At 41.6% G+C, this 27,182-nt stretch overlaps 2 protein-coding genes across 2 annotated transcripts in view; both read left to right on the forward strand.

The window, feature by feature from the left end:
- Positions 1 to 21,231, forward strand: part of LOC6035933 — a 52,482-nt gene extending 31,251 nt beyond the window's left edge. Inside the window, exons 6-10 of the mRNA XM_038251205.1 lie at positions 10,870 to 11,407; positions 11,481 to 11,602; positions 19,760 to 19,886; positions 19,953 to 20,173; positions 20,516 to 21,231. Coding sequence (XP_038107133.1) covers positions 10,870 to 11,407; positions 11,481 to 11,602; positions 19,760 to 19,886; positions 19,953 to 20,173; positions 20,516 to 20,676 — 1,169 coding nt within the window. The 3' untranslated portion in view covers positions 20,677 to 21,231. The remainder of the gene's footprint in view (positions 1 to 10,869; positions 11,408 to 11,480; positions 11,603 to 19,759; positions 19,887 to 19,952; positions 20,174 to 20,515) is intronic.
- On the forward strand, positions 15,049 to 17,794 carry LOC6035935 (ATP-dependent RNA helicase DHX33). Its single transcript, XM_038251206.1, has 2 exons — positions 15,049 to 15,564; positions 15,618 to 17,794. Exon 2 carries the CDS (start codon positions 15,637 to 15,639, stop codon positions 17,683 to 17,685), a length of 2,049 nt encoding a protein of 682 aa, XP_038107134.1. The 5' UTR covers positions 15,049 to 15,564; positions 15,618 to 15,636; the 3' UTR covers positions 17,686 to 17,794.
- Positions 21,232 to 27,182: the final 5,951 nt, after the last annotated feature.

The raw sequence follows: 27,182 nt of genomic DNA on the forward strand, positions 1-27,182 counted from the left end.
GGGTACTCTGAAGGTTCTCGGGTGGTGAATGTCGTGTTCTTACCATCGTTACCGTGTTTGATCCCTGTATGCCTTAATCTCTTGTGGACCTCAAAAAGCAACCATCCAAATGATAGGCGAGATCGATTAGAGTAATTCAATTGGCTTTCAGTTGCAGCACTAAACAAGGTAGAGCTGAACAGTTCTTCAAGGTGTAGGTCGCGATTGCTTTATTAACTTCAGTTCGATTCGTTCAATTTGCCGTTAGGATTAGCTCTCAGTCAACCTTTTAAGTCTGTGATCAGCTCCTCATCTGCATCGTGCGATTGGTTAGGTTTACTTGGTTCCACGTTAGACTCTTTAAGTTCCACCAGCTTACACCTAATTTCGAGTTGCGGTACGCACAGTCGGGAATCAATATAGCAGGTTGTGTTCCTCTCCCTTCCGGAAGGAAGCAGGTCCTCCCAAGTCACCCCTCTCACAACAGGTTAGGGATAAAGTTTCGGCCGTTTTCGAGTTAAGTCCAGTACAAAAAAAATCATTCAAAAATCAAATAAAAACTCATACCAGTAAGGGTATCCCACCTTTTTCGCTGAAAATAAATTGCTTATAATTTTTTTAGATTTTTTGCAGATCAAATATCTTGGCTGTTCGTAACGACAGTAGATAAAAAAGACACATGAAATCGGTATAAACGATCTGCCGAATGTGCATCGCGTTGCATACAGCTTGCGGGAGATTTGAACCATGTGTGTAACTACCAAATTTTTCTGACTTTGTAATCAATTTATTTTGGTTTTGTTTTGGTTTGATTTCTTTACCAACTTGCATCAGTTTCATTTCATTAATTTATTTTTTAATCAGTTCGAAATAAAAATAAAAAAATCTTGAAAAGTGCAAAAGACTGGAATTGAAAAAAAAGAATTAAGGAACCTACAAAATTTGTGATAAATTTCTAGATTTTTTCAATATTTTTTGACATACTTTATCTTAATTTAAATACGAAAAAGGGTGATTACAATGCGTGAATGCTTCAGATGCTTCGAAATGTTGGCACAATTAATGTTACTGAATGATAATGGATTTTATTTGGAGACAACAGTCAATGTCAAAAACAATTAAAAAAATAAAATAACATGAGTTTATAAAATATTATCGGAACATTTTCATTCAATTTTGTTTCAAAATGGTTAAAGTTTGGAATTACAGCTACTGAAATACAACCTCTTAGAGTAAAAATTAGGGAAAAAATAATGAGGTATTCACTTCAGTGCCAACGAATTAAATAATCTTATCACTCAATTAAAAATACAGTACTTGTTTGGTAACTGGGTTGAGAAAGTAGCCCAGTCACCGAATGTTGCTCGCTAACTGAGCTGAACGAAAAATAACGAGGGTACCACCGATGCATAATATTTTCAGATGAAATAAAAAAATAATAAGTTACTCAAATGTATTTACAATTCTCACCTTTATATTTCTTTAATTATGACATGATATTTAATAAAAGTATGAAAAAAGATTTTTTATTTGTTGAACATGGTTTTTGCATCCATTAACCCCTCGGTCGTTTCGGTTTGTTTTGTTTTTTGACGTTTTACTGCTTTTTAACTGGGCTACGGCCCAGTCAAAAAGCAGCCCAGTTAAACAACACGTATTCCCGAAAAAAATCTCACGAAAATCCCTAACAAAATTAAACAAAATCACTTTTTAAAAATTCCTTCTACGGAAAATTGGCATCCCTGCTCTAAGAGATTCGAACGCGAATCAATTCAATACGGAACAACGGATCGGTACGCTCAGGGTGGCCACTAGATTTCGATTTTCAATTTCCCGGTTTTTTCCCGGTTTTCTCCCGATACCAGAAGAAATTTTCTGGAATGTTTTTAAACCAAATTTCAATGTTTTTCAGGCTAACGTTATTATTAACATACTTTTTTAACGCATAAATTTGTTTCAAAGTTTGAATTTCTAAAGAATTCCTTTCAAATATCTTGAGAACAAAGAAAGTAAGTTGTAAACGAAGCCGTTTTTATCTGTTTCAATCCAAACCTCTAATTTCCTTAATGATTGGGATTTTTCATCATCATGCTCTATAGATTTTACAAACTCAAAATAAAAAAGTTTTTATTTTTAGAATAACATGAATTATTATTAGAAAGCAGAAAAGGGAATTTACAAGAAAAGATTTGCAAAAATACATTGATATCAACATTTATATAAATGCTCATAAATTTTCTTTGAAAAAAGTTTTTGTGAATTCAAGAAGAAAGATTCTTCCTAGAATTATCAATTTCTGTTAATTAATTATTATTTTTTGGCTTATATTATGTGAGTACTTTTTTTTAAGTCTTTTCGCTTCATTAGTCCAAACAAAAATGTATGCACTTTGGCAGCAGTGCAGGAAAAGTGCTATACAAATGTAAAAAAATCAGTACCTTGAGACTTTTTTTATCGATTTATTATCTTTGGTAAATTCATACATACATTGATGGGAAAAAAATAAAATTTGGAATTTTTCGAAAATAATTTTTACTGAAAAAAAGTTCTATAAAACCTCAAACACAAAATGTTAAAAATCGTAAAAAAAATTACCTTTGTGCGATTTTTTCAACAACACATAAGGCTGATACAAATTTTATTTAAAGTTTTTGTACCCCCCTTGAAAGTTGAAGTTGAACATATTTTTTCAAAAAACATCAAAATGGAAATTTGAGTGCATTCAGCTGAAATCTGTTTAAAGTGCATTCTTTTGCGTTTAGAATCATTTTAAGCATGTTTGGGTTGATTTAATGCCCTAGTAACATTTTAGGTTTTAAGTAGGCCATAAAAGCCTATTTAGGTCGTATGAGGGTTGTCAGAACCATGATAAAACCAGTAAGTTTAAAAATGTTACTAGGGTAGTCTCTTGAATTTTTGAAAATGGTCGATCTTTAGTATCTTAAAAAGTTTTTTTTCTTTGACATTTTTGTTTTCCTTAAATCTTACATTTTTTGAAGACTAATGATTGCCAAATAACTGAACTAGTGTAAAATGCATTTTAAAAACTTTTTGTATTCAAATGTTGAGACTATTGCTTTTTTATATTTTTTATTTATTTTTTTGCACGGATGTGAAAATTTCAATTGATGCTTGATTAAGACCTGAATTTTATAAAGCATTTAAAATGTCGTTAAAAATGTGTTTCAATGCTAAATTAAATATTGTTGAAAAAAAAAAAATTTTTTTACTTGTACTGGATAGGCCAAACAACGTCGTTTCTTTAAATCGGTTTTCTTAGTAAATCTTCAAAATAAAATGTATTTCTTTATTTCTTTTAAACTATCTACTTAAAATGTCAATAAATTCAGAGATATTCCTTTTGTAAACCAAATTTTCATTGACTTTTTCATTTCTACATACATATCCCATATTATTTTTTTTAAATGTAAATTTCTGATGACGGACGAATTGTTTTTGAAACAGAGATTTTTTAAACTGCTCAAAATATACATTCAAAAGATTTTCAAGAACTGTTTTGTTTTTAGATTTAAACATTCTACTTAATAGTACTTTTCAGAAGTTGTAGCTGTTTTCAATAAAGAATAATTCTATTTTATCTCTAAAAAAAGAATGGTTGAGAAAATTCTTAACTGCTTTAAATTTTGAACATTTTTGATCCATGCTTTTGTTGCTGAGGCCACGAAAAATATTTAAAAGAGTGTATTTTGTGTGACTATTTGAAAGAAAAATCTTGATCTTTAAATTTAAAAAAAAATCCTGATTTGAATTTTATGCAAAACTAATATTTTAGCAAAGAAAGGTCGAATTGAGAATATCCAAATTTTAAAACATAAGCTCCTTGTAGATAAAAGGAAAACGCTAGTGATTGGTACCAGCAATGGTTGCCGACAGCTATAAAGTCAACTTCGTTCAAACATAAGATATTTTTACTAACATTTCGAATGTTTTGAATACCTATATGGTAGTTGGCACAATTTGTAAATTTGAAACAAATATTCGTAGAAAAAAAAAACAACAAACTTTACTTCAAATTCTTAAAATTGCTTAACGAATGCAAATTATAGGTTTATCATTTAAATATTTTTTAATTCACCCGTAACTCACTGCACCCTAAATATGGTTGTTAGTTTGTTGCTTCAAATCAATTTTATATTTTTTGTCTGTTAAATATTTAGTTTGGGACATATGTCCGCCATTACGGGGTTGTCTTCCGGACCACCTGAAACCGCTCGTGGTACTCCCAGGGTAACATGTACATGTAAAAATATCATAGGATACAAAAGAAAAATCATCCATAACCAAGAAGCATTCTATACACAATCTATTACACAAATTCAAACATAGTTTTCGCGAAGTCTTCATTTAGAATAACAGGAATAATATTCTATTTGAGAAAAGAACATATTGAGTACATTAACCTTCCCTTGATATTAAAAAAAAAATCACACATAAGGTATTGGGGTCCTTTTCGACCCCAAACATTAAAAAATTGTCAAAAATCCAGTTTTTGACCGATTCCGGTTCTTTTGGTCACAAATGAAAGCTTAGAACGTCTCCTTTTCGAAACCGACCTGGAAACCCGGATTTGGTCACTGTGGCCACCGGGAATCGGCTACAACCGAAACATGACCTTTTTGAGACCCCAACTTTGACGACCTGTATCTCCGGCAAATTTCAACCAATCAGGATGCTCTGGGTTGCATTGGACAGGTATTTACCTGTACTTTGACCACAAATATTAATATCAGGGCCAGGTGACCTACCGGTTCCGGAAATCCGGAACATCCGAAAAGTTCATGTTTTACTGTTTTTCACATATATGTGATACCAATACTCTCATGATAGTTGAAATTGATCCATGAAACTTACTAAAAACACAATACACGATTGCCAGAACCACTCTGGAGTGTTAGTGGCCACTTCCGGGTAACCTGGAACCGGTTCCCGGGTACCCGATGAACGGCCAACTTGACTTTTTTGGTGAAAACCCATCATGTTGCACATCAAACTCCATGAAATTGAAAGATATGTCCATCTTTGGTAATACCGTTGTTCGCTGAGCCATCCTGGCCAATCTGGAACCGGTTACCGGTGGCCCCTTGGGGACACTTCCGGAATATGAGAGAAACCCTATCATCCGACATATCAAACTTCATGGAATTGAAAGATATGTCAATCTATGGTCATGCCGTTGTTCACTGACCCATTCTGGCCAATCTGGAGCCGGTTACCGGTGGCCCCTTGGGGACACTTCCGGAATATGAGAGAAACCCTATCATCCGACATATCAAACTTCATGAAATTGAAAGATATGTCAATCTACGGTCATGCCATTGTTCCCTGATCCATTCTGGCCATTCTGTAACTGGTTCCCGGTGGCACTTTGGGGACATTCCCGGAATATGAGAGAAACCCTATCATCCGACATATCAAACTTCATGAAATTGAAAGATATGTCAATCTACGGTCATGCCGTTGCTCGCTGATCCATTCTGGCCAATCTGGAACCGATTACCGGTGGCCCCTTGGAACACTTCCGGAATATGAGAGAAACCCTATCATCCGACATATCAAACTTCATGAAATTGAAAGATATGTCAATCTACGGTCATGCCGTTGTTCCCTGATCCATTCTGACCATTCTGGAACTGGTTCCCGGAGGCCCCTTGGGGACATTCCCGGAATATGAGAGAAACCCTATCATCCGACATATCAAGCTTCATGAAATTGAAAGATATGTCAATCTACGGTCATGCTGTTGTTAGCTGACCCATCTTGGCCAATTTGGAACCGGTTACCAGTGGCCCCTTGGGGACACTTCTGGAATATGAAAGTAACCCTACCATCAGACATATCAAACTTCATGAAATTGAAAACTACGTCAACCTACGGTCATGCAATTGTTCGTTGACCTTTGGTTGACATATTCATGAATCTCATGAAGTTTGATTCGTCGGATAGTAGGGTTTCTCTCATTTTCCGGAAGTGTCACCAAGGGGCTACCGGTAACCAGCTCCAGAATGGCCAGAATGGGTCAGCGAACAACGGCATGACCGTAACTTCCCAAGTAACATTTTTTTCCAGGAGTTCTACAAGAGCTCTTCAAGATAGCTACAGCATAGCAGTTTGGACCGCGGTAGGATAAAACTCTCTTCAAGTGCTCTTCCAAATTTCTGAAGAAGTTTTGAAGAGAATTTTATCCTACCGCGGACCAAACTGCTATACTGTAGCTATCTTGAAGAGCTCTTGTAGAACTTTTGGAAAAAATGTTACTTGGGTTGACATATCTATCAATTTCATAAAATTTGATATGTCGGATGATAGGATTTCTCTCATATTCCGAGATTGTCCCCAAGGGGCCACCGGGAACCATTTCCAAAATGGATTAGCGAACAACGACATGACCGTAACTTGACATATCTTTCAATTTTATGAAGTTTGATATGTCGGATGATAGGGTTTCTCTCATATTCCGGGAATGTCCCCAAGGGGCCACCGGGAACCAGTTCCAGAATGGCCAGAATGGTTCAGGGAACAACGGCATTACCAAAAATGGACATATCTTTCAATTCATGAAGTTTGACATGTCGGATGATAGGGTTTCTCTCACATTCCGGAAATTTCCCCAAGGGGCCACCGGGAACCAGTTCCAGAATGGCCAGAATGTATCAGGGAACAACGACGTGACCGTAGATTGACATATCTTTCAATTCCATGAAGTTTGATATGTCAGATGATAGGGTTTCTCTCATATTCCGGGAATGTCCCCAAGGGGCCACCGGGAACCAGTTCTAGAATTGCCAGAATGGATAAGCGATCAATGGCATGACCGTAGATTGACATATCTTTTATTTTCATGAAGTTTGATATGTCGGATGATAGGGTTTGTCTCATATTCCGGAAATGTCCCCAAGGGACCACTGGTAACCGGCTCCAGATTGGCCAGGATGGGTCAGTGAACAACGGCATGACCGTTGATTGACATATCTTTCAATTTTATGAAGCTTGATATGTCGGATGATAGGGTTTCTCTCATATTCCGGGAATGTCCCCAAGGGGCCACCGGGAACCAGTTCTAGAATTGCCAGAATGGATAAGCGATCAATGGCATGACCGTAGATTGACATATCTTTTATTTTCATGAAGTTTGATATGTCGGATGATAGGGTTTGTCTCATATTCCGGAAATGTCCCCAAGGGACCACTGGTAACCGGCTCCAGATTGGCCAGGATGGGTCAGTGAACAACGGCATGACCGTTGATTGTCATATCTTTCAATTTTATGAAGCTTGATATGTCGGATGATAGGGTTTCTCTCATATTCCGGGAATGTCCCCAAGGGGCCACCGGGAACCAGTTCCAGATTGGCCAGAATGGATCAGCGAGCAACGGCATGACCGTAGATTGACATATCTTTCAATTTTATGAAGTTTGATATGTCGGATGATAGGGTTTCTCTCATATTCCGGGAATGTCCCCAAAGGGCCACCGGGAACCAGTTACAGAATGGCCAGAATGGATCAGGGAACAATGGCATGACCGTAGATTGACATATCTTTCAATTTCATGAAGTTTGATATGTCGGATGATAGGGTTTCTCTCATATTCCGGAAGTGTCCCCAAGGGGCCACCGGTAACCGGCTCCAGATTGGCCAGAATGGGTCAGTGAACAACGGTATTACCAAAGATGGACATATCTTTCAATTTCATGGAGTTTGATGTGCAACATGATGGGTTTTCACCAAAAAAGTCAAGTTGGCCGTTCATCGGGTACCCGGGAACCGGTTCCAGGTTACCCGCAAGTGGCCACTAACACTCCAGAGTGGTTCTGGCAATCGTGTATTGTGTTTTTAGTAAGTTTCATGGATCAATTTCAACTATCATGAGAGTATTGGTATCACATATATGTGAAAAACAGTAAAACATGAACTTTTCGGATGTTCCGGATTTCCGGAACCGGTAGGTCACCTGGCCCTGATATTAATATTTGTGGTCAAAGTACAGGTAAATACCTGTCCAATGCAACCCAGAGCATCCTGATTGGTTGAAATTTGCCGGAGATACAGGTCGTCAAAGTTGGGGTCTCAAAAAGGTCATGTTTCGGTTGTAGCCGGTTCCCGGTGGCCACAGTGACCAAATCCGGGTTTCCAGGTCGGTTTCGGAAAGGGGACGTTCTAAGCTTTCATGTGTGACCAAAAGAACCGGAATCGGTCAAAAACTGGATTTTTGACATTTTTTTAAAATTTGGGGTCGAAAAGGACCCCAATACCTTTAAAGTAACTTTTTTTATGGACGCTCCCCTAGGGGTCGTCCAAGATTTGTTTGTTTTGTGAAATGTGTATTTATACTATAAATTTAATGTCAGAAAATTTCAAGGCTTTAGCATGTATATAGCAAAAGTTATGGCAAATTTAATTTTCAAAAAGGCCGAAAAAGACCCCAATACCGTAGGAAGGTTAAAGAGGCTTTTGTCAATTTTTATATAAACTAAAAATATTTTCCCGGTTTCTCAGTCGAATTCCCGAGTTTTTCCCGGTTTTCTCCCGGTTGATAAAAATCCCGGTTTTTTCCCGGTTTTCCCGGTTTTTTCCCGAGGTGGCCACCCTGTACGCTTGTTACTGCATTGTTTATACGCTAACTCGACGGTAACATTTCAAAAGGCATCATGTACATTTTGACACTTTCTGGATTATTGCATATTCTGAAAGTACTCCTAATAAGCTATCTCTCCACCAAAAATGACCAAAAGTTACTTCAGTTAAGTCTGTTTAATCATGATTTTAAATAAAGTTACAAACAAAATCTCTGCCATCAGCAGTCCCTGTTTATATAGCCCTGTCAACCTGTCAAAGACTACATGAACCTCGTGACGAAAAAAAAGCAACAAGAAAAAAGCGCCATGTACATTCGGCGAAGAAAAACGAATCATAACAAAGCGGGGCCCTCAATGACAGCAGGGTGATATAGACGTTGGTGATTTCAAAAGAAGTTATGTTTGTTTTTCTCAAATAAAATTACGGAAATAATGTTTTATTGAATTTGGATGATCAAATATCAATAAAAGCAACGTTTTTCATCGTTTGTTCTTATTAGAACATCTTATTTTACTTTTATATTAAAATGGGAATTGAAAATGGATGCTCAACATTCAAATGCGGTTTTCTCAAAACGCATGGTTTGTACATGATGCTTTTTGAAATGTTGGCGTCGAACTACAGTCGACTCTCTGGCTGTCGATCTTCTCGATATCAATATTGCTCTATCTATCGATGAATTCTTCAGACCCTTCAAACTGCATACTTCGATTGGCTTTATTCCTCGGTATTTTCTCTTGCTTGAAGGATCTCTTCCTCGACAGTCCCTTGGATTCTGTTTGCTTTAAAAATCTCTTCTGGTTGTCAATATTGTCACTATCTCATGGCTTGCATAGACATTTTTCTTTGCGAAACGAAGTTTTGAAGGGTATTTGACATTAGTTTGTTTTTGTTTGCTGGACGTTGCCATGATTCTCTTCCATAGCTGAGTACCAAGAAAAACATATTTTCAATCGAGTTTTCATTTTGCATCGTTCTGTAAACTGATGATTCTCTTCCTCGACGGTCCCTTGGATATTGACAACCAGAGAGTCGACTGTAATTTACATTTTGGCCACTCTGGAACCGATTCCAGAGCAAAGGCTAATTGTATGGAAAAAGTTAAGTAAAACCAAATTTTGATCAAAGGAGACTGAATAAGCAAAAAGGCTAAAACGTCAACAAACGAAAAAAGCCAGAACAAAGTTTGTCGGGTTAGGCTTGTATCCTATAGATATAGAGGCACCGACAACCAAATAATTAAAGTTGCGGTTAATAAAAAAAATACCTTTACCTATGGACATTGGAAATTCTATCCATTTTGAAAATGATTTAAGGATAGGTTACTTTTTTGAATAACTTGTGTTTAATTAAATCAGCTGTTTAAAATGGGTTAATATTTTGCAGTTGTTTGATGAATAAATTTGAAAATCCCAATGAATCTGAACAAACAGGAAAGTAAAACAAAAGTACGCCACCCTTTAAGATGCACTCTTACCAAAAAAATATAATTTATATTATGTTTGTAAAGCTCGCACATTTGCCAGTTACAAATTTATTTCTTAAATATTGGCACACACACTGGCAAAAATGAGAGTTGCATTACTTAAATCTTGAAATGCTGTTAATTTTCTAAACTACCCTAAGTTCTTGTCATTTTACACCCTTAAATGCACAACCATTTCCGTTTCATTTTCCTATTGAGTTCAATATCACCACATGAAATCCATATTATATAAATACTTGCAAGTTTTTCAATCGGTTAATTCGCCGCGGAACGTCGCGTTCCTAAAAAGACCTGATGCCGCGCGAAGCGGGAACCTTCCCTTCGGAATATCGAACGTCGCCGTTTACACTCGGTCCGGTATAAGTCACGCTTCGTCGTCAAATCGTTAAGTCGGTTTCGTTGGTCCGTTCGACGTTAAGTGTCCGCGACAAAAGGAAAAGATCAGATAAACATCGTTTCGGGTAAAAGTTTTTGTCGCGCGCCTCATCTAGGAACACGTGTTCCCAAGGATACTTTCTAGAGCAATGCAATTCCTCCTTTGGTCAGGCAGTGAAAAAAAAGATGAACATTTGTCCCGCGAATCAAGTCCCGCCGCTTTCAGAAAACGTTACGCGTTATGCGTTTCAACTCTGTAGAGCAAAAAAAAAAACAGAACCAACCAAAACTACCTGAACTCTTGAACTTTGAGCCCAAATGAGTCGATAATCTTACGAATGTTTTGTCCCCTCACCACCCCCTCTTATGCTGCCGCTGCTTCCGGTGCGCCCCTTTCCCCCTCTCTTTGCCCCAAACATTCCGTTTTTCTAGTGAACGTCATGGACAAAACGCTTCAAGAAAGTGAAGACGAACTGAAAGATATCGTGTCGAACGCGATCTTCCTCAAGCCGATCGCATCGATCAAAAGCTGTAGCATTCTGCACTCGGTTGAAGATCTCAGTACCGATTCGACGTTCGTGTACAGAAACCGCGGCAGTGCCAGTGGCAGCGGTTTCGATTCCCACCGCGGCAGCCGGATCAACCGGAACCGGTTCCACCCGCAGCAGTCTTCGCTCAAGGACTCGAGGCCGCCGGTCAAGACCGAACCTGCGGAGCAACAGCTGGTGCCGACCGGGGGTGGCCTTGGACTGCTGGATTTGACCATCGGTGGGGGTGACTTTGGCAGCACTGGAACCATCGAAAACAACGCAAACGGCAGCATCAGCAACGGAAGCAACAACTTTTCCTCGCTGTCCCACAACAACAACCGGGGTCTGAGCAAGAGCATGATCATCCCGACGCCCGTGTCCAACATCCTGGACGAGGAGTTTGAGGAGTACGGCAATGGGTTGCTGGCGAAGATTAGCCAGTGAGTATACCGAGCACACTTTAGAACTACAGCCATACTAACATTGCTTCATCTTCTCCCGCTCCCGCTCCAGATACCTGGACATATCACTACTGCAGGATGCAACGTTCATCCTAATGTGCCTGTCGGTAGGGCTGATGTCGGTCGGATGTCCGTACATGCTTTACTACCTGCCGGCGTACGCGATCTCTGCAGGTGAGTGAGGGATTTTGGGGTTCTGGAAACATGGTCAGAAGGTTTTATTTTTAAGAGCGAGACCACCTCTACTACCTGAAGCGGAGCATCTGCATCTGGCCAAAATATGACCACTCTAGGTCAATGGAAAGTGGGGCAAATTGGGACACAAAGTTTGAAGGTCAAAAATCGTCAAAAATCTTTAAATGGCTGTAACTAAGAAAATTAAATTTAAAAACACAAAATGCATTTGAAGGGCTGAAAAATGCAACAAAATGAAGGGTGAAACATCCCAATAGGTTCAACCAGAAGGGAGTTAATGGCATTTTAGTGAAACAATATCTGGAGTTTTTTAAAGGTCCAATAAACCAAATTTCCAGTTTTTGCTTTTTGGGTGTTTTGGAACCGCCTTGAGTCAGGGCTATTAAAAAACACCCAATAATCAAAAAGGTTGTGATTACCAAAAAAGTTTCCACGTGGTTTGTGGATGGTTCCTTACAAAATTTCCATACAAATTAATAAAAAAAAAAACATGGACCGACCACACCTTCCCCTCCAACTTCGTTACGCAATTAAAGAATGCTCTCTGAGGCATCCCTTTTGTGATTTTTTAGGGAGTATTTTTTTCTCGGGGCACCCCTTAGATCCCATTTTCTGGTGATAATTTTATCAAATTCGTGTTCCTGAGTCAATTCCCAAATAGAAACTTGCATAAAAATGTTTATTTTCATCCATTTACACCCTTTAAAAAAAAAGTTAAAGAAAATCTTCAATGGAGCACTTCCATTCGAGCAGTTTTTGCTTTTTTCTACAATGTATTTCTTATGGAGCGAACTGTCAAAAACTGCTCGACTGCGGGTGCTCAATGGAGCACCCGATTCAAGTGGTAGAAATGAAAGTTCTCCCATAAGACTGGTTGCAACGCGAAGTTTTATAATTGTTTCAAATTGCGAGCAGTTTTAAATTTTTAGAACTGGCGGAAATGAAACTAGAACACGGTGCTCGCAACGCGCTGATCTAAATGTTGTTTCAAAAAAATGCTTTTAATTGTGTGCGTATGATTATCAACACAGCATCATAGTGTGTGTGTAAGAATACGTGGATATCTCCATATATCTGATTTTTTTTGAAACTGAGTTCTATTCCAGTTCCAAATCGTCTCACGTTTGAAACAAACTCGTCGAGCAGTTTTATTCCGGTTTCAAAATACTGCTCGAAAAATAAAACTGCAACTCCGCGTTGCGGGTGGTCTGTTTCAGTTCTATTAGAAAAATGAAACAGATAGAACAAAGTAGAGCCGCGTTGCAACCAGTCTAAGGAATACATTGTAGAAAAAAGTAAAAACTGCTCGAATGGAAGCGCTCCATTGTGAAATTGACTCAGGAACACGAATTTTACTTGACTTGACCAGAAAATTATTGTTCACAACGATAAAGCATATTTTTCTGAGTACAATGACGCAAGGGATTTGAAATCGATTTTTAACATTCCAACGCCCAAGGCTCCAAAAAAGTTGGAACGGTAACTTCAACTCGCTGGTTCTCGGGCCTAACTCAACCAATCAAGATGATTCTTCTCTCCAGTGATTTGTTAGGATGTCTAGATGATTCTAGAACTTAATTTGATCAAATCTGTAATTTTTGCGATCAAAAACGACTTTTTTTTCGAGTGTAAAAAAAATCGCCAAAAATTCCGCGGAGGCAGTCGTTTTTAAAAAAAGTGGAACGATGTTTTCTGTCGCAGTAATTACAGATTAGATCAAATTGAGTTCTGCGAAGTTCTAGGAAGTTCTAACAAATCACTGGAAACAAGAATCGTCCCGATTGGTTGAGTAATGCCCGAGAACCAGCGAGTTGAAGTTACCGTTCCACCTTTTTTGGGAGGCTTGGGCGTCCGTGTAAGTTGGACATGCGTTGGGCGTTCCAGTGTTAAATCAATTTTGAAAAAAATATGTTTGCGGCCCTTCTTGACAGGAAAGGACAGCTCGTTCCAAGGGGACCATAGTTGATCCATCGAAAAAATATTGTCTTGTCAATTAATTTTTCTGCATTACAATTGACAAGGGCTCGGTTGTTCAAAATAACGGTTGAATCCGATTGATGCAAACGATCTTTAGGGCGGGGCTTGTCGATTCAAGCTGAGGTACCTCGCGCACGGCTAGCCTGCGTAGAAATGGGTCACCGAAGCTCGGCAGAGCTAACACCGTCCAAATGCCTATACGAGTTATTTGCATGTATAGAATACAAAATCTAAAATACATGGAAACAACTCAATTTATAAGAAGCGACCGCGTGGTCCCGCTTTAACACTTGTAGCACCAACGGGGTCAAAACTTACGCGAAGCACCAAGGGGGTCAAAAAAGTTGGAAATGCAACTTCATCCGGCTGTATCTCGGCGAAAACTCAACCGATTTGGATGATTCTTGTTGCATTCGATCCGGAAGAATGTCAAAAATCACCTCCAACAAGGTAGATTTAAAACAGATGCGTCTAACTAAAGTTATAATAAAAAAGGCATTTCCAACTTTTTTTCCAAGTGTTGTATGAGACGGTGAAAATGCATTTCCAACTTTTTTGACCCCGTTGGGGCTACATGTGTTAAGTCGAACTTTCCATTTGCCACATCGATTTCTCCGGGACGTTGCAACGGAGTGAAAAAAATCAATTTCGACCCTTTATGTCTTCATGCAAAATGATTTAGTAATGTTTTAGTTATAATAAACATTTCTTATTGTTATTCCAGCTGTGATTGACGATTGGAACAATAAAACAACGAATAAATAATTAAAATGGAGAATGTGTCATATATTTCTGAAAACAAATATGTTTTGGTAAGGGCGATGCAAATATTTAAATAAAGTTTTTCCCTCAACTCTGGTCGTGGTCAAGACTCCTAAAAAATATGAAAATTTAAATTTTAAGCCAGAATTTCAAAATCTCAATTAAATGTTAAATGGAAAAATCATTGCAAATGCAAGGTTTTTTAAAAAAGGAAGATTTAACGAAAAAAAAGGTATCGCGAAATTAAAAGTGAGAGTGTGTGCGTGCAACATGGAGTTAAGTAATGTGGTACTGTACTTCAAAAATTGACTGAAATTCAAATGATTTTTTAATAGACCTCAACATTTCAATCGCAAAGGAATGCCATTTAAAATTTATTTGAGCTGGTTGCACTTCAAATCAAATCAAATTATTCGCGTTTGCGTTCAAATCAAATTACACTCGATTGCGAGATTCCTACTCGAAACTAAGTGTCCGAAGGCTTGATTGTTGAGGCAATTTCAAACCTCTTTTGACACCTTAGCTTCCATCCACCCCGGGATTCGAACTGACTCCTACACCTGGATTGAGCTAACGACCTAACCCTTTAGGTTAGACCGGCGCCAACATTTACTTCCCCATCCGACGGAAGGCGTGGTCAGACAAATCTCGTCTCGAAAAATGCCACCGGGACTGTCTGGGATCGAACCCAAGCCGACTGGGTGAAAGGCAACCACGCTTACCCCTACACCACGGTCCCGCAATTTTTCAAGCAAACTAGACAAAAATCGTTTGAAAAATATTACTATGTATTAACAAAAGCGGAAAATGACGAGCATTGCACCAACATTGGATTAACGCTGTAAATCATGTCCGTCTCCAGGAACACTGTGAAATGCGATGGAGGCGGATGGTTGTTCACTCCGTACAAGTTACATGCTTGCATGCAACATTTCTCGATTGCGTCTTTGCTGAATCGGAAAGAAAAAATCTCAGCTGAACTGCTAGATGGCGCCACCGAATGTGTTTGTGTTTGCACTAATTGATTACACTCTGAAACAAAACTAGACAGATTTCAGTAAAAACGTTTTCTGACTTTCTTTTTTCTGTCAAATTGCGTGCCATGCTTTTCATCTGTTTTCATTGTTCTGACGGGGGCGGTCGTGTTTTTCGATGTTCGTGCGAAATTTAACAAATTTTCATCGTGATTAAAGAGAGAGAAGGTAAGTTTTATTGCGCGACGAAGGGCCGCTGGTATAACAATTCCCTTTCTCAGGATAAGCACCAATTTCGCGATGAAACGAGCCTACCCCGGGAGCGGCCCAAACAGTTCCAACAACAGCGGCGGTGGCTTCAAGCAGCCGAACCGTCTGGCCACTCAACGGCAGTCGCTTCCGATCGCCAACGTCCGGCGCGAGATCGTCGAAGCGGTTCAGAAGAATCAAACGCTCGTTCTGCTGAGTGACACGGGCTCCGGGAAGAGCACCCAGATTCCGCAGTACTTGTACGAGGACGGTGTGGGCGAGGGCAAAATGATTGGGATTACGCAGCCCCGGCGGGTGGCGGCGATTACGGTGGCGAAACGGGTTGCCCAGGAGCAGGAATGTTCGGTGGGGGATGTGGTTGGGTACGCGGTTCGCTTTGAGGACGCGACGTCGGCAAACACGCAGATAAAGTATCTGACGGACGGAATTTTGTTCCGGGAGGCGTTATCCGATCAACTGCTCAAGAAATACAACATAATTGTGCTTGACGAGGCACACGAGCGGACGATTGCGACGGATGTGCTGTTTGGGATCGTGAAAAAGGCGCAGCAGACCCGGCGGAAGATGCTGGTACCGTTGAAGGTGATTGTGATGTCGGCCACGATGGACGTGGACCATTTTTCACAATATTTTAATAAATGCCCTGTTATGCACCTGCAAGGAAGCAACTTCAAGGTGAAGGTCTATCAGTCGATGGACAATACGAACTACCTGGAAGCGGTCATTACGACGATTTTCCAGATTCACGAAAACTGCAACGACGACGGGGACATTTTGGTGTTCCTGACGGGTCAGGAGGAGATTGAAGCGGCGACCGCCCTGGTACGCCGGCTGGCCAAGGCCATCAACCATCGTGACCTGCCGCGAATGCTCGTGGTTCCAATGTACGGAGCTATGTCCCAGAACAGCCAGCAGGATCCGTTTGCGCTGGCACCGCCTTTCACGCGGAAAGTGGTCTTGGCGACGAATATTGCCGAAACGTCCATTACCATCCCGGCCATAAAGTACGTCGTCGACAGTGGCAAGGTGAAGGTGCGAACGTTCGATCCGGTCACCGGAATCGATTCCCTCAAAGTGACCTGGATTTCCAGGGCCCAAGCTTGGCAGCGAACGGGTCGAGCCGGTCGTACGGCGGACGGCGAGTGCTACCGAACCTACTCGAAAGAAGACTTCAAAGCAATGGCTGCTACCAGCACGCCGGAAATTCTCCGCTGCAGCGTCGTTTCGTCAACCCTCCAGCTGCTCGCCCTCGGCATCAACTGTCGCGACTTTGACTTCCTGGACAAACCTCCTGCCGACGCACTGACCAGTGCCATGCAGGAGCTCAAAGCTCTTGGCGCGATCATGTCCGTAGATCAACCCGCCCTCACCACCCTCGGTCGCAAAATGTCCAAACTCCCACTCGACCCAAAATACGCCAAAATCCTGCTCAGCGCCACCGACTACGGCTGCCTCGAAGAAGCTCTCACGATCGTCGCAATGCTCTCCGGTGAAAACGTCTTCTACAACACCAGCCAAAAGCGCGAACAAGTCCTGACCGCCCACGCCAAGTTCCACGCCAAATGTGGCGACCACGTCACACTTCTGAACGTGTTCAACGAGTTCAAAACCAAGGACGAACCCAAACGCTGGTGCCACGACAACTTCCTGCTCGAGCGCAATCTCAGCCACGCCGCTGCCGTCCGAACCCAGCTGGCCAACATCTGCCGATCCCTTGGACTCCCCCCCACGTCCTGCGGCAACGATCCCGTCCCCATAGTCAAGTGTCTGCTGACCGGGCTGTACCGCAACATTGCCGAACTGCAGCGTGACAACAGCTACCTTACGCTGGCCAATCGCACCCGGTGCCGAATTCACCCGGCCAGCGTGATTCACGGCCGAGCGCGACCCGGCTATCTACTCTTCACCGAGCTGGTCTCCACCGGAACGAACTACCTGCGAACGATCAGCGAGATCGAACCGGAGTGGGTGGGGGAAGTGGTGCCGCACTGTACCTTCCTGGATCGGATCACGTGCGGAGGGAACCGGGGCAGTAGCAGCTGTTACAGTGAGGTGGCACAAGGAGGAAGGACGGCGTGAGAAGGGGCGGACTAATCTTTTTATTTGCATTTGATGTCAAGGATAAAAGTGCGGCGGATACATACATTTAAAAATGTAGCAATAAAACTAAAGTTGTTTTCGATCATAAGGATGCGTTTTGATATTCTTGTTTTTTTTTTGCCTTTCTTACTAAATAAAAGTATAGGTTTTACTTTATGGCTGGACGTCACTTTCATCTTCGTAAATAAGACGATACAGCATGAATATTAATCGGAAAAATCGCCAAAAAATCACACTGCATTGATTTTCGACGCTCTATCGATTCATCTTGACGGAACTCGCCTATCTCCAACCCTAGAATTTTGAGAAAATAAATTCCGTGGAGATCGAGTGATGTTCGTGTGTGGTAAAATTTTGCCAACTTTTGTGTCGCGTCGTTCTCAGCTCCCCTGAATCCGATTTTGATTCTTCAAAATGCAGATGAAAGCTAATGTGCTGCACCTGGGCGAGTTGCCGCTCAAATTTCGAAATATCCATCTGTTTTCGGATGTGGCTAGACTTTTCAATAAAATACACAGTTTTCAAATGAAAATATGCTCCAAATTTTTCATTTTCATATCTTTTATACATCTCAAAAATTGCGCTTTTCGAGCTCTACAACCTCCCAAATTTTCATCCAGATTCATAAAATGGTTCTGGAGTTAGGGCCGTTTGATTAACCTAACATAAGAAAAAAAAATCTCTAAAAAAAGGTAAAAGCCCACCTGGTGACCTTCGCCAACATTTTTCGTTTCTAATTTTATCCGAAATTTCTTCCTACATTCATAGTACAGACCATGAGTGAGCATCTGAAACAAATTTGACATCGATCGGCAATCCCGAACAATTTTTAGAACGATTTACTTTTTGCCTTTCTTACTAAAGAAAGGTATAGGTTTTACTTTATGGCTGGACGTTATTTTCATCTTCGTAAATATGTCGATTCAGCATGAATTTTAAACCGAAAAATCGCCAACAAATCACACTGCATTGATTTTTGACGCTTCGTCGCCAAGTTGTCAAGTTGAGCTTCGAATACTGGCGCGAGAATGCTGGCGCATATGTTTTGGCTCGACTTATACTCGTTTGTAGTAGCTTGTCTACCGATGTTTCCTTCAACATGTAAGATATCGTATATTGTGATCGGCAAGTCTCGAAAACATTTTCAGACGGGAAATTCATGTAACCTCTCAATCATCTCAACTAACACTAACAAACTTTTCACCACATTGTTGCATGAAAAGGTGTGCGAAATTTTTCCGTATCAGTTTTTCAGTTTCGGGACCATCCATAAACCACGTGGACACTTTAGGGGGTATGGCGTCCACGCTCCATACAAAAAGTTTTTTTTTGTATGGACAATTGTCCACGAGGGGGGGGGGGGGTTGCGATTTCCAAAAAAGTGTCCACGTGGTTTGTGGATGGTCCCTTCGGGTGTTCCATGAATTTCATGCAAACCAATAAACAGCTGACTGCAAACCATGCCTTCAAATTTTCAGGCAGAAATTTCATGCAACATATATATACTCATCAAAAATACAAATTACAATAAATAATGCAAATAATTATTTCAATATATTTCTTGTTGTTGTTTCAAATAGATCACTAGTCTTAAATTGAAAAAAATCGGAATTATTTCAACAAAAAAAACATCGTTGTTTCAACAAAAATCGGATTTGAACGCACTTTCTGACAAAATTTAATCAACAAATATGAGAGTAGACTCAACAAAAATACCGCTTTAATTCAACAAAATGTACCGATTTCAAACAACAAAATTCGAGAGTTGAATCAATGCAAAGTTTTTGTTGATTATATTCAACAAAATATTTTGTTGAATCAAACCTTGTACAGGCTGATTCTACAAAACATTTTTCTGCGTGTAGTTGTGTGAGGGTAGGCTGCATGGAAATCGAGTCGGTTTGACGGTAATGCACTGTGTTAGTTGCATGATTCCTGTAAAACGTTGTTTTGGACCAAACATTGACTGCCACCTGAATTTTCATGCTGCTATGTGGGGAACACTATTTTGAGTGCAACTAAACTTTCTATTTTGTTTTATTTCTTTCCCTAGGTAACACCAAAACAGAGGCCGGCTATCTCGTGGCGGTGAGTGCCGCACTTGATTTGATAGGACGCCTGACGCTCGGCTGGCTTTCTGATTTGGATTTGTTCGACCGGAAGAAGGCTTACATTGTTTGGTAAGGTTATTCTATTTTTCCCTATTGTCCTATTCCTCATTAAAGTATTCAAATAAATGATTGCAGTATTTTGGGAGCCGGCACGGCCGTGCTGACGATCGCCTCGTCCGACGCGTGGATCGTGATCGCCGTCAGCGCCGGCTGTTACGGACTGTGCCTGGGCAGCTGGTACCTGCTGATGCCGGTGCTTCTGGCGGACCTCTTCGGGACGGACCGGATCAGCTCGAGCTACGGGCTGGTGCGGATGTTTCAGAGTATTGGTGCTATCTCGGTGCCACCACTAGCAGGTTTTTAACCGTTTCGATCCGCGGACGTGGACCAATTTCAATTCTCAAACGGAAAAGAACGTCCCGTCTTCGATCGAACACCCTCTCCCTTTTCAGCACTTGAGCAGATTTGTATCGTTGTGTTTTCTCTCTCTTTCTTTCTCTTTCCGTGTTCCGTATTCGCCCGTTCGTCCGCCATCTTCGCCCGTGGTCTTCCGCCTTCACCTCGTCACGTTTCTACCTAACCTTAAAATTGCATATGAAAATAATTATTTTTAAAAAAAAAACACACACTCAAAACACAAAAAATGACACACTTGTTCAACACACAAACACATCCACAACTCTCCAAACACACAATAGGTCTCCTGCGGGATTTGTCCGGTGGTTACGAGGTCTGTTTCTACTGCATGGGCGTGTGCATGGTCCTCGGCAGTGTCCCGCTCGTCGTCGTCGTTCTCCAGGACACGTTGGCACAGCGCGATGACCGCAAGCTGAGCTCGTCGATGGAACGTGTGGCTTAGACGAGAAGGAAGAGGAGGAGAGAACAATAGCACACATGCGTTGACCACGCCCGCTGTCTTAGTAGGCGTGGCACAACAGCAGCAATTTATAAGGTGTAAGATTTTCTCAAGTGTATGTGTGTGTGCGCGCGCGTGATAAAACACTTGATTTTGATTTTGGGTATGTGTCCGATGTCTTTTTTATTCATGACGATATGAATGTTTGTTTTTTTTGGTTTGCGTTTTATTACCTAGCATTAAATATATACCAATAAAAAAAAATATACATAACAAACCGTGTAGCGTTAAACAAACAAACAAAATTACTCGATAAGCATTGATTTTTTCTATGTAACAACAACAAAAAACAACTGCAACAAAACGGTATTAAAATAATAAAAAAAACAACAACAACCAAAAGTGTACGTGTAAGCGCTCTGGTGATTGCGCGCCTAAGCACTATTTTTAAGCGGTGTAGTGTTAAGCCACTTGAGAAAACATGTTCTGCAGGTGAACAAAGAAAATGAAAACAAAAATAAAAGACTAGCCAACACAGAAAAAAGTATGATTACAAAATCGCTTGAACTCATCATTGATAAATTTGAAAGAAAGTCCTGTAAAAGTTTAGGTGTTTTTCTTTTCTTTTTCAACTTTGACACAAGAATGACGAAAATCGAACAAGTTGGTTTAGTTTTGGTAGTCCGGCTTTAGAGGCATCTTCTATAATTTTTACCTTTAAAATAGAAAAAATGCTAAAACTGACTGAAATATTACGTTTACAAAATTAATACAAATTTCATCCAAAGAATGGTTTCAAATCAATAACGATTCATTGACGAGAATGCACTGAGCCCCACGTAATGTCTATTAACGGCTGAGCTATTTTTTCTTCCAGCGCTCTTTTGTGTCTGCCTACCATTTGTGACGAAATTTTAAGCGAACACTCACGAAAAGTGGCATTTATTGGGAAAGTTTTCTGGCATCACTGGCTGCGCTGCTGGTGGTGTTGGTGGCCAGCCTTTGTTCTTTATTTGCCTTCGCTTCTCGCTTGGGTTTCGTCAGCCTTCGATTAGAATAGGTATAAACGTCAAGTGACTCGGCGCGTTTGTTTTTTTTTTACAGCGCTTGAAAATTAATTACGTGTTTCGGGATTATTTTTCAAATTAGCAATTGAGCAATCAAAGTGATGAGAAATTGTCTCGCAAAATAGAAATTTTGATCAAAAGTGCAATTAATTTGATCTTGATCTTGACATAAATGAGGGTTTTCTTTTCAATATAATGGATTTCAATATTTAATTCTAAAAGTCAATATTATTGCTTAACATCTAATTTTGAAAAGTTTTTCATGCTTGAAAATTATTTTAAAGTATTCTACTTTTTTTCATTTCCACAATTTAGTATTTTTCTCTTTATTTCACAAGAAAATGTTTGGATTTGATTTGAATGTAAAGTGTTTCCAATACATGAAAATTAATCTTCATCTACATTTTATACCTTCACTCATATTTACTAAAACAAACTTTTTATTTCCAAAGTCACAATGAAACGGAATAGGGGAGAGTGGGGAGACTTGATCCCCGGGGACACCTGATCCCAAGCCTGTATCTCGTCAGCATGTGGGTAAAAAATTAGCTTTGTTCTAGAAAGTTGTGCGAAATTCACTAAAACTCATTGTAGAAAAAAAAGAAAAAAAAATGTTTAGATTCAGTTACACACATTTTTCTAAAACGAGCTGCAAAAAACTTCCAAGAGATCTTTTTTTCATTGTTTTGATAGGTATAGAAAACACTCAAAATTATTCACAAAAATATTTTATTTACATGAATTGTTTGATAAACTTATCAACTCCAAAACCCTTACGCATTTGATGTTAAATTTATCGTCATACTATTTTTACAAGCAATTGTTTAAAAAAGTGCGTTAAGGGAGAATTGATCCCTGCATTTTTTACAGTCACTGGAATCAGCCTCAAGATTCATTAATTGGACTGGGTTTTCGTACATAGTTTTCTTTAGTATAGTTGTACATAGCCGCTGGCGGCAAGGGTAAGGAAAGTGACTCGTTGAACTTCGAGGAGGATTTTCCTTTCGGTCCGTCAGGTAAGCCCGCTCCGAAGCCGGCACCAATACCTCTCAAGCCGCTGAAGCCCGTTCCCAAGCTGCCAAAGATCCCCCTAAAACCGGTTCCTCAACCGAATCCGATCACCGATGCCTTCAAAGGAGTCCTTCCTTTTTCCACAATCGTGGAATGGCTGTGCTCTTTCGTGAGTGAACCGACGCGTTTAATCATAAAGCGGTTTGAGCCTCTCGCTAGACACATCGGGAAACAGCTTGCTACCACGATGCCCCTCTTGTCGTTCATTTCCTTTGATGGGTAATACACCAAAAACGAAAAATGGCATCTCCTTCCTACAATGGAATTGTAGAAGTTTAACCCCCAAGTTAAACGATTTTCAAAAATTCGCATTCGAACGAGACTGTGATGTGTTTGCGCTGAGCGAAACGTTTCTTATCGGAGATGAGACGCCAGCTTTCCGGGGGTACAACATCATCACAGAGAGCAGGGTAGGGCCAAATAGAGGTGGAGGCGTACTGATTGGTGTCAGGAAATGCCACACTTTTAGAAAGGTCACGCTCCCGAAGCTAGGAGGAATCGAAGCAGTCGCAGTACAGGCCAGGATCAGAGGACTGGACATTTGCATTGTGTCCGTCTATGTTCCCCCACAGGTGTCGTTAACTCGACAAAAGTTGTGGGATATGCTTGAGCTGTTGCAGGCACCGCGACTGGTTCTGGGTGACTTTAATCTTCACAGCACCGAGTGGGGAAGTCACAAGACAGACCCTCCTAAACAGGGACAAGCAAGTTACGCGGATTGCAACACCACCAACGCCAACTACGTCCGGTACGAAGGCGAGTGCCATCGACTTGTCGCTCTGTTCCAACAGTCTGGCAGTTCTTTGTGACTGGAACGTGCTTCAAGATCCTCGTGGCAGTGATCATTTGCCGATCGCTATTCTGGTTAGCCATGGCCCACAACAATCGACAACGGTGGAGATGCCTTACGATCTGACGCGAAATATCGACTGGAAACAGTACGCGGAGGCAGTCTCCATTGGAGTTGAGTTGCGAGCTGGGTTGGCACCGCTTGAAGAATATGCGTTTCTGGCTAATATGATCTATGACAGTGCGGTACAAGCTCAGACGAAACCCGTCCCGGGACCATACATCCGAACGCGCCCTCCACTTCCCTGGTGAGACAAGGAGTGTACGGATCTCTCGACGGCCAGGTCTGTAGCTTATGTGGACTTCTGCAAGTGTGGATCCCCAGCGAACTTCCAAAGGTATAGAGCTCTTGATCGCAGGTACAGTAATACTCTGAAGCGGAAGAAGCGAATGTACTGGCGGGAGTTCGTTGAAGGACTACCAGCAGATACGTCCATGAGCACTCTGTGGCGCGTTGCGAGGGCCATGCGTAGAGGTTCCGTTCCGAACGAGTGTGGAACAATCGGACAAGTGGATATTGGATTTCGCCAAGAAGGTGTGCCCGGACTCGGTGCCGACACAACCATCATTCGACGTTGTTGATGGGAGGGATTCTAATCCTCCCTTCTCGATGGTAGAGCTCTCCATAGCACTATTGACGGGCAACAACACTGCTCCTGGTCGGACAAGATCAAGTTCAGCTTGCTGAAGAATCTTCCGGACGTCGCCAAGCAGCGTCTGTTGAAACTGTTCAACACGTTGGTGGAGCAGAACGTAATTCCACACGAATGGCGACAGGTCCGGGTGGTTGCCATTCAAAAGCCCGGTAAGCCGGCGTCCGACCACAACTCGTATCGTCCAATCAGCTTGCTGTCGTGTCTACGCAAGTTGCTGGAGAAGATGATCCTCGACCGCCTCGAACCATGGATGGAACGAGAGCACTTGCTGTCTGACACGCAGTATGGCTTCCGGAGAGGCAAGGGAACAAGCGACTGTCTAGCCTTGCTGGCCACAGGGATCGACATAGCCCGTGGTAAGAAACAGCAAATGGCTTCTGTCTTTCTAGACATCAAGGGTGCATTCGATTCAGTCTCCATCGATGTGTTGGGAGTAAAGCTGCGGCGGAGCGGTCTCAATCCGACGATGTGCAACTTCCTCATCAACCTGTTGTCAGAAAAACACATGCACTTTGTGCAAGGTGATCTGGCAATCACCCGGATAAGTTACATGGGTTTGGCACAAGGCTCACGCCTTAGCCCATCCATGTATAACTTCTACGTCAGCGACATCGATGATTGCTTGACCGGAGACTGCACCCTTATACAGTACGCAGATGACGCAGTGGTTTCAATCGCTGCCAAGAAGGAAGTCGATCTGCTAGAACCCTTGCAAGATACCCTGAACAACTTGGCCCATTGGGCAGTTGAAAAGGGTATTGAATTCTCTCCGGCGAAGACGGAACTGGTCGTTTTTACAGGGAAGCATGAACCGGCACAGCTCAATCTTTCTCTCTCGGGAAAGACTATCGAGCAGTCGGACCACTTCATGTACATGGGTACCATCTTCGATCAAAAGGGAACATGGGGGAAGCACATTAACTACCTGAAGCAAAAGTGCCTGCAAAGAACTAATTTTCTGCGCAGTGTCTCTGGCAACCGGTGGGGTGCTCATCCTTCTGACCTGCTTCGACTGTACAAGACAACGATACTCTCGGTGCTGGAATATGGCAGTTTCTGCTTCCAGTCAGTTGCGAAATCACGCTTGTTGGTTCTCCAGCGGATACAGTACCGAAGTCTTCGCATTGTCTTGGGATGCATGCACTCAACTCACAACATGACCCTCGAGGTCTTGGCGGGAGTATTGCCTCTGCGAACTCGTTACTACGAACTGTCTTACCGGTTCCTGATCCGGTGTGATTACAGGAATAAACTGGTAATTGACAACTTTGAAACGTTGCTGAACCTTCACGTTGAGTCTCGGCGCATGCTATGATACTATGACTTTATGTCATCGTGGGAGTGGAGCCCGAGCACAACGGTACAGCGCACGCCTCCGTTAACCAGCAGCAACCTGATTGGCTTCGACACGTCCATGAAAGCCGATACTCGCGGTATCCCAAACCATCTTCTGCGGGGAGTTGTACCGTCGATCTTCGCATCAAAGTACAACCATGTTCCTCCAAACAACAGATTCTTCACCGATGGCTCCAAGCTCGACGGCTGTACGGGCTTCGGTGTTTATCATGAATCTTATCAGCTGTTCTTTAAGCTGAAGGACCCGAGTTCGGTTTACGTCGCAGAGTTAGCCGCGGTTTACTGCGCACTGCGAATCATCGAGACCATGCCACCTGATCACTACTTCATCTTCACCGATAGCTTTAGCTCTGTTGAGGCTATCCGGTCTCTGAAGCCGACCAGGGAGTCTGCGTTTTTCCTCACGGAAATACGCAAGACTTTAAACAACCTGGCGGCTCAGTCCTTCACGGTGGTGTGGGTCCGCGCTCATTGCTCGATTCCGGGTAATGAGAAAGCGGACTTGCTCGCCAAGAAGGGTGCTGAGAGTGGAGACATTTTTGAAAGGCCAATTAGCCTACAAGAATGCTACGGTTTGCCGAGGCAGCGTGCGCTCCTGGATTGGCAAAAACAATGGGACGACGACACCAAGGGACGTTGGATGTATTCCATACGACCTAAGGTGCAAAGAAAAGCCTGGTTCAAGGGAATGGACTTGACGCGTGGATTCATCAGAACGATGTCCCGCCTTATGTCGAACCATTACTCGTCCAAGGCTCATCTTTACCGTATCAACATGAGTGATACGAACTTATGCGACTGTGGGCAGGGTTATCAGGACATCGACCATCTCGTATGGGCGTGTCCAGATCACCAGGCTCACAGAATTAAGTTGAAAGATACCCTCAGGGCCCGAGGAAGACCACCAGAAATCCCGATGCGAGACGCACTATCTCAACTAGACCTTGATGTTCTCTATCCTATCTATCAGTTCCTCTCAGATTCCAAAATATCTATTTAGTTTTCTTCCAGTTAGTTTTCCTTCAGTTAGTTTTCCTCCAGTTAGTATAACTCGCCTTCACACAAAGCCGTCGTTTCTGGTTGCACCGGAAGCAAAGCAAGATCGCCCCAGCAGCTGGACACCGAGTTGCGGCTGAGGACAAAACGCAAAGGCCAGCAGAGCCAACCAAGACCCCTACACAATCCCCCTTCCCACCCCATGCCTTGTCTTTAACATCAATCCCTTCCCTACTAACCCCGAGTAGGCCGCGGGTAATCGGCTCCCCTCCCACTAACATTTACACTCAAGATCCTCTGTAATTATTAAGTTTTTTGTAATTACAAAAGCCGACTCGGTCCTAACCAGGTCCCAGTACCGAAAAGGACCTAATAAAAATAATTTTATGAAAAAAAAAAAATAGTTGTACATAACTTTCTGCAGTTAGAACTTTTTTCAAAAGTTTTGTAAACAAAAATTTCCAGCTTTTGTAAACATGCTTAATTTTGGTCTAAAAAATAATATTTTAAGTTT

The sequence above is a fragment of the Culex quinquefasciatus genome, chromosome 2 (genome assembly GCF_015732765.1).
Source record: "Culex quinquefasciatus strain JHB chromosome 2, VPISU_Cqui_1.0_pri_paternal, whole genome shotgun sequence".
Classification (NCBI taxonomy): Eukaryota; Metazoa; Arthropoda; class Insecta; order Diptera; family Culicidae; genus Culex; species Culex quinquefasciatus.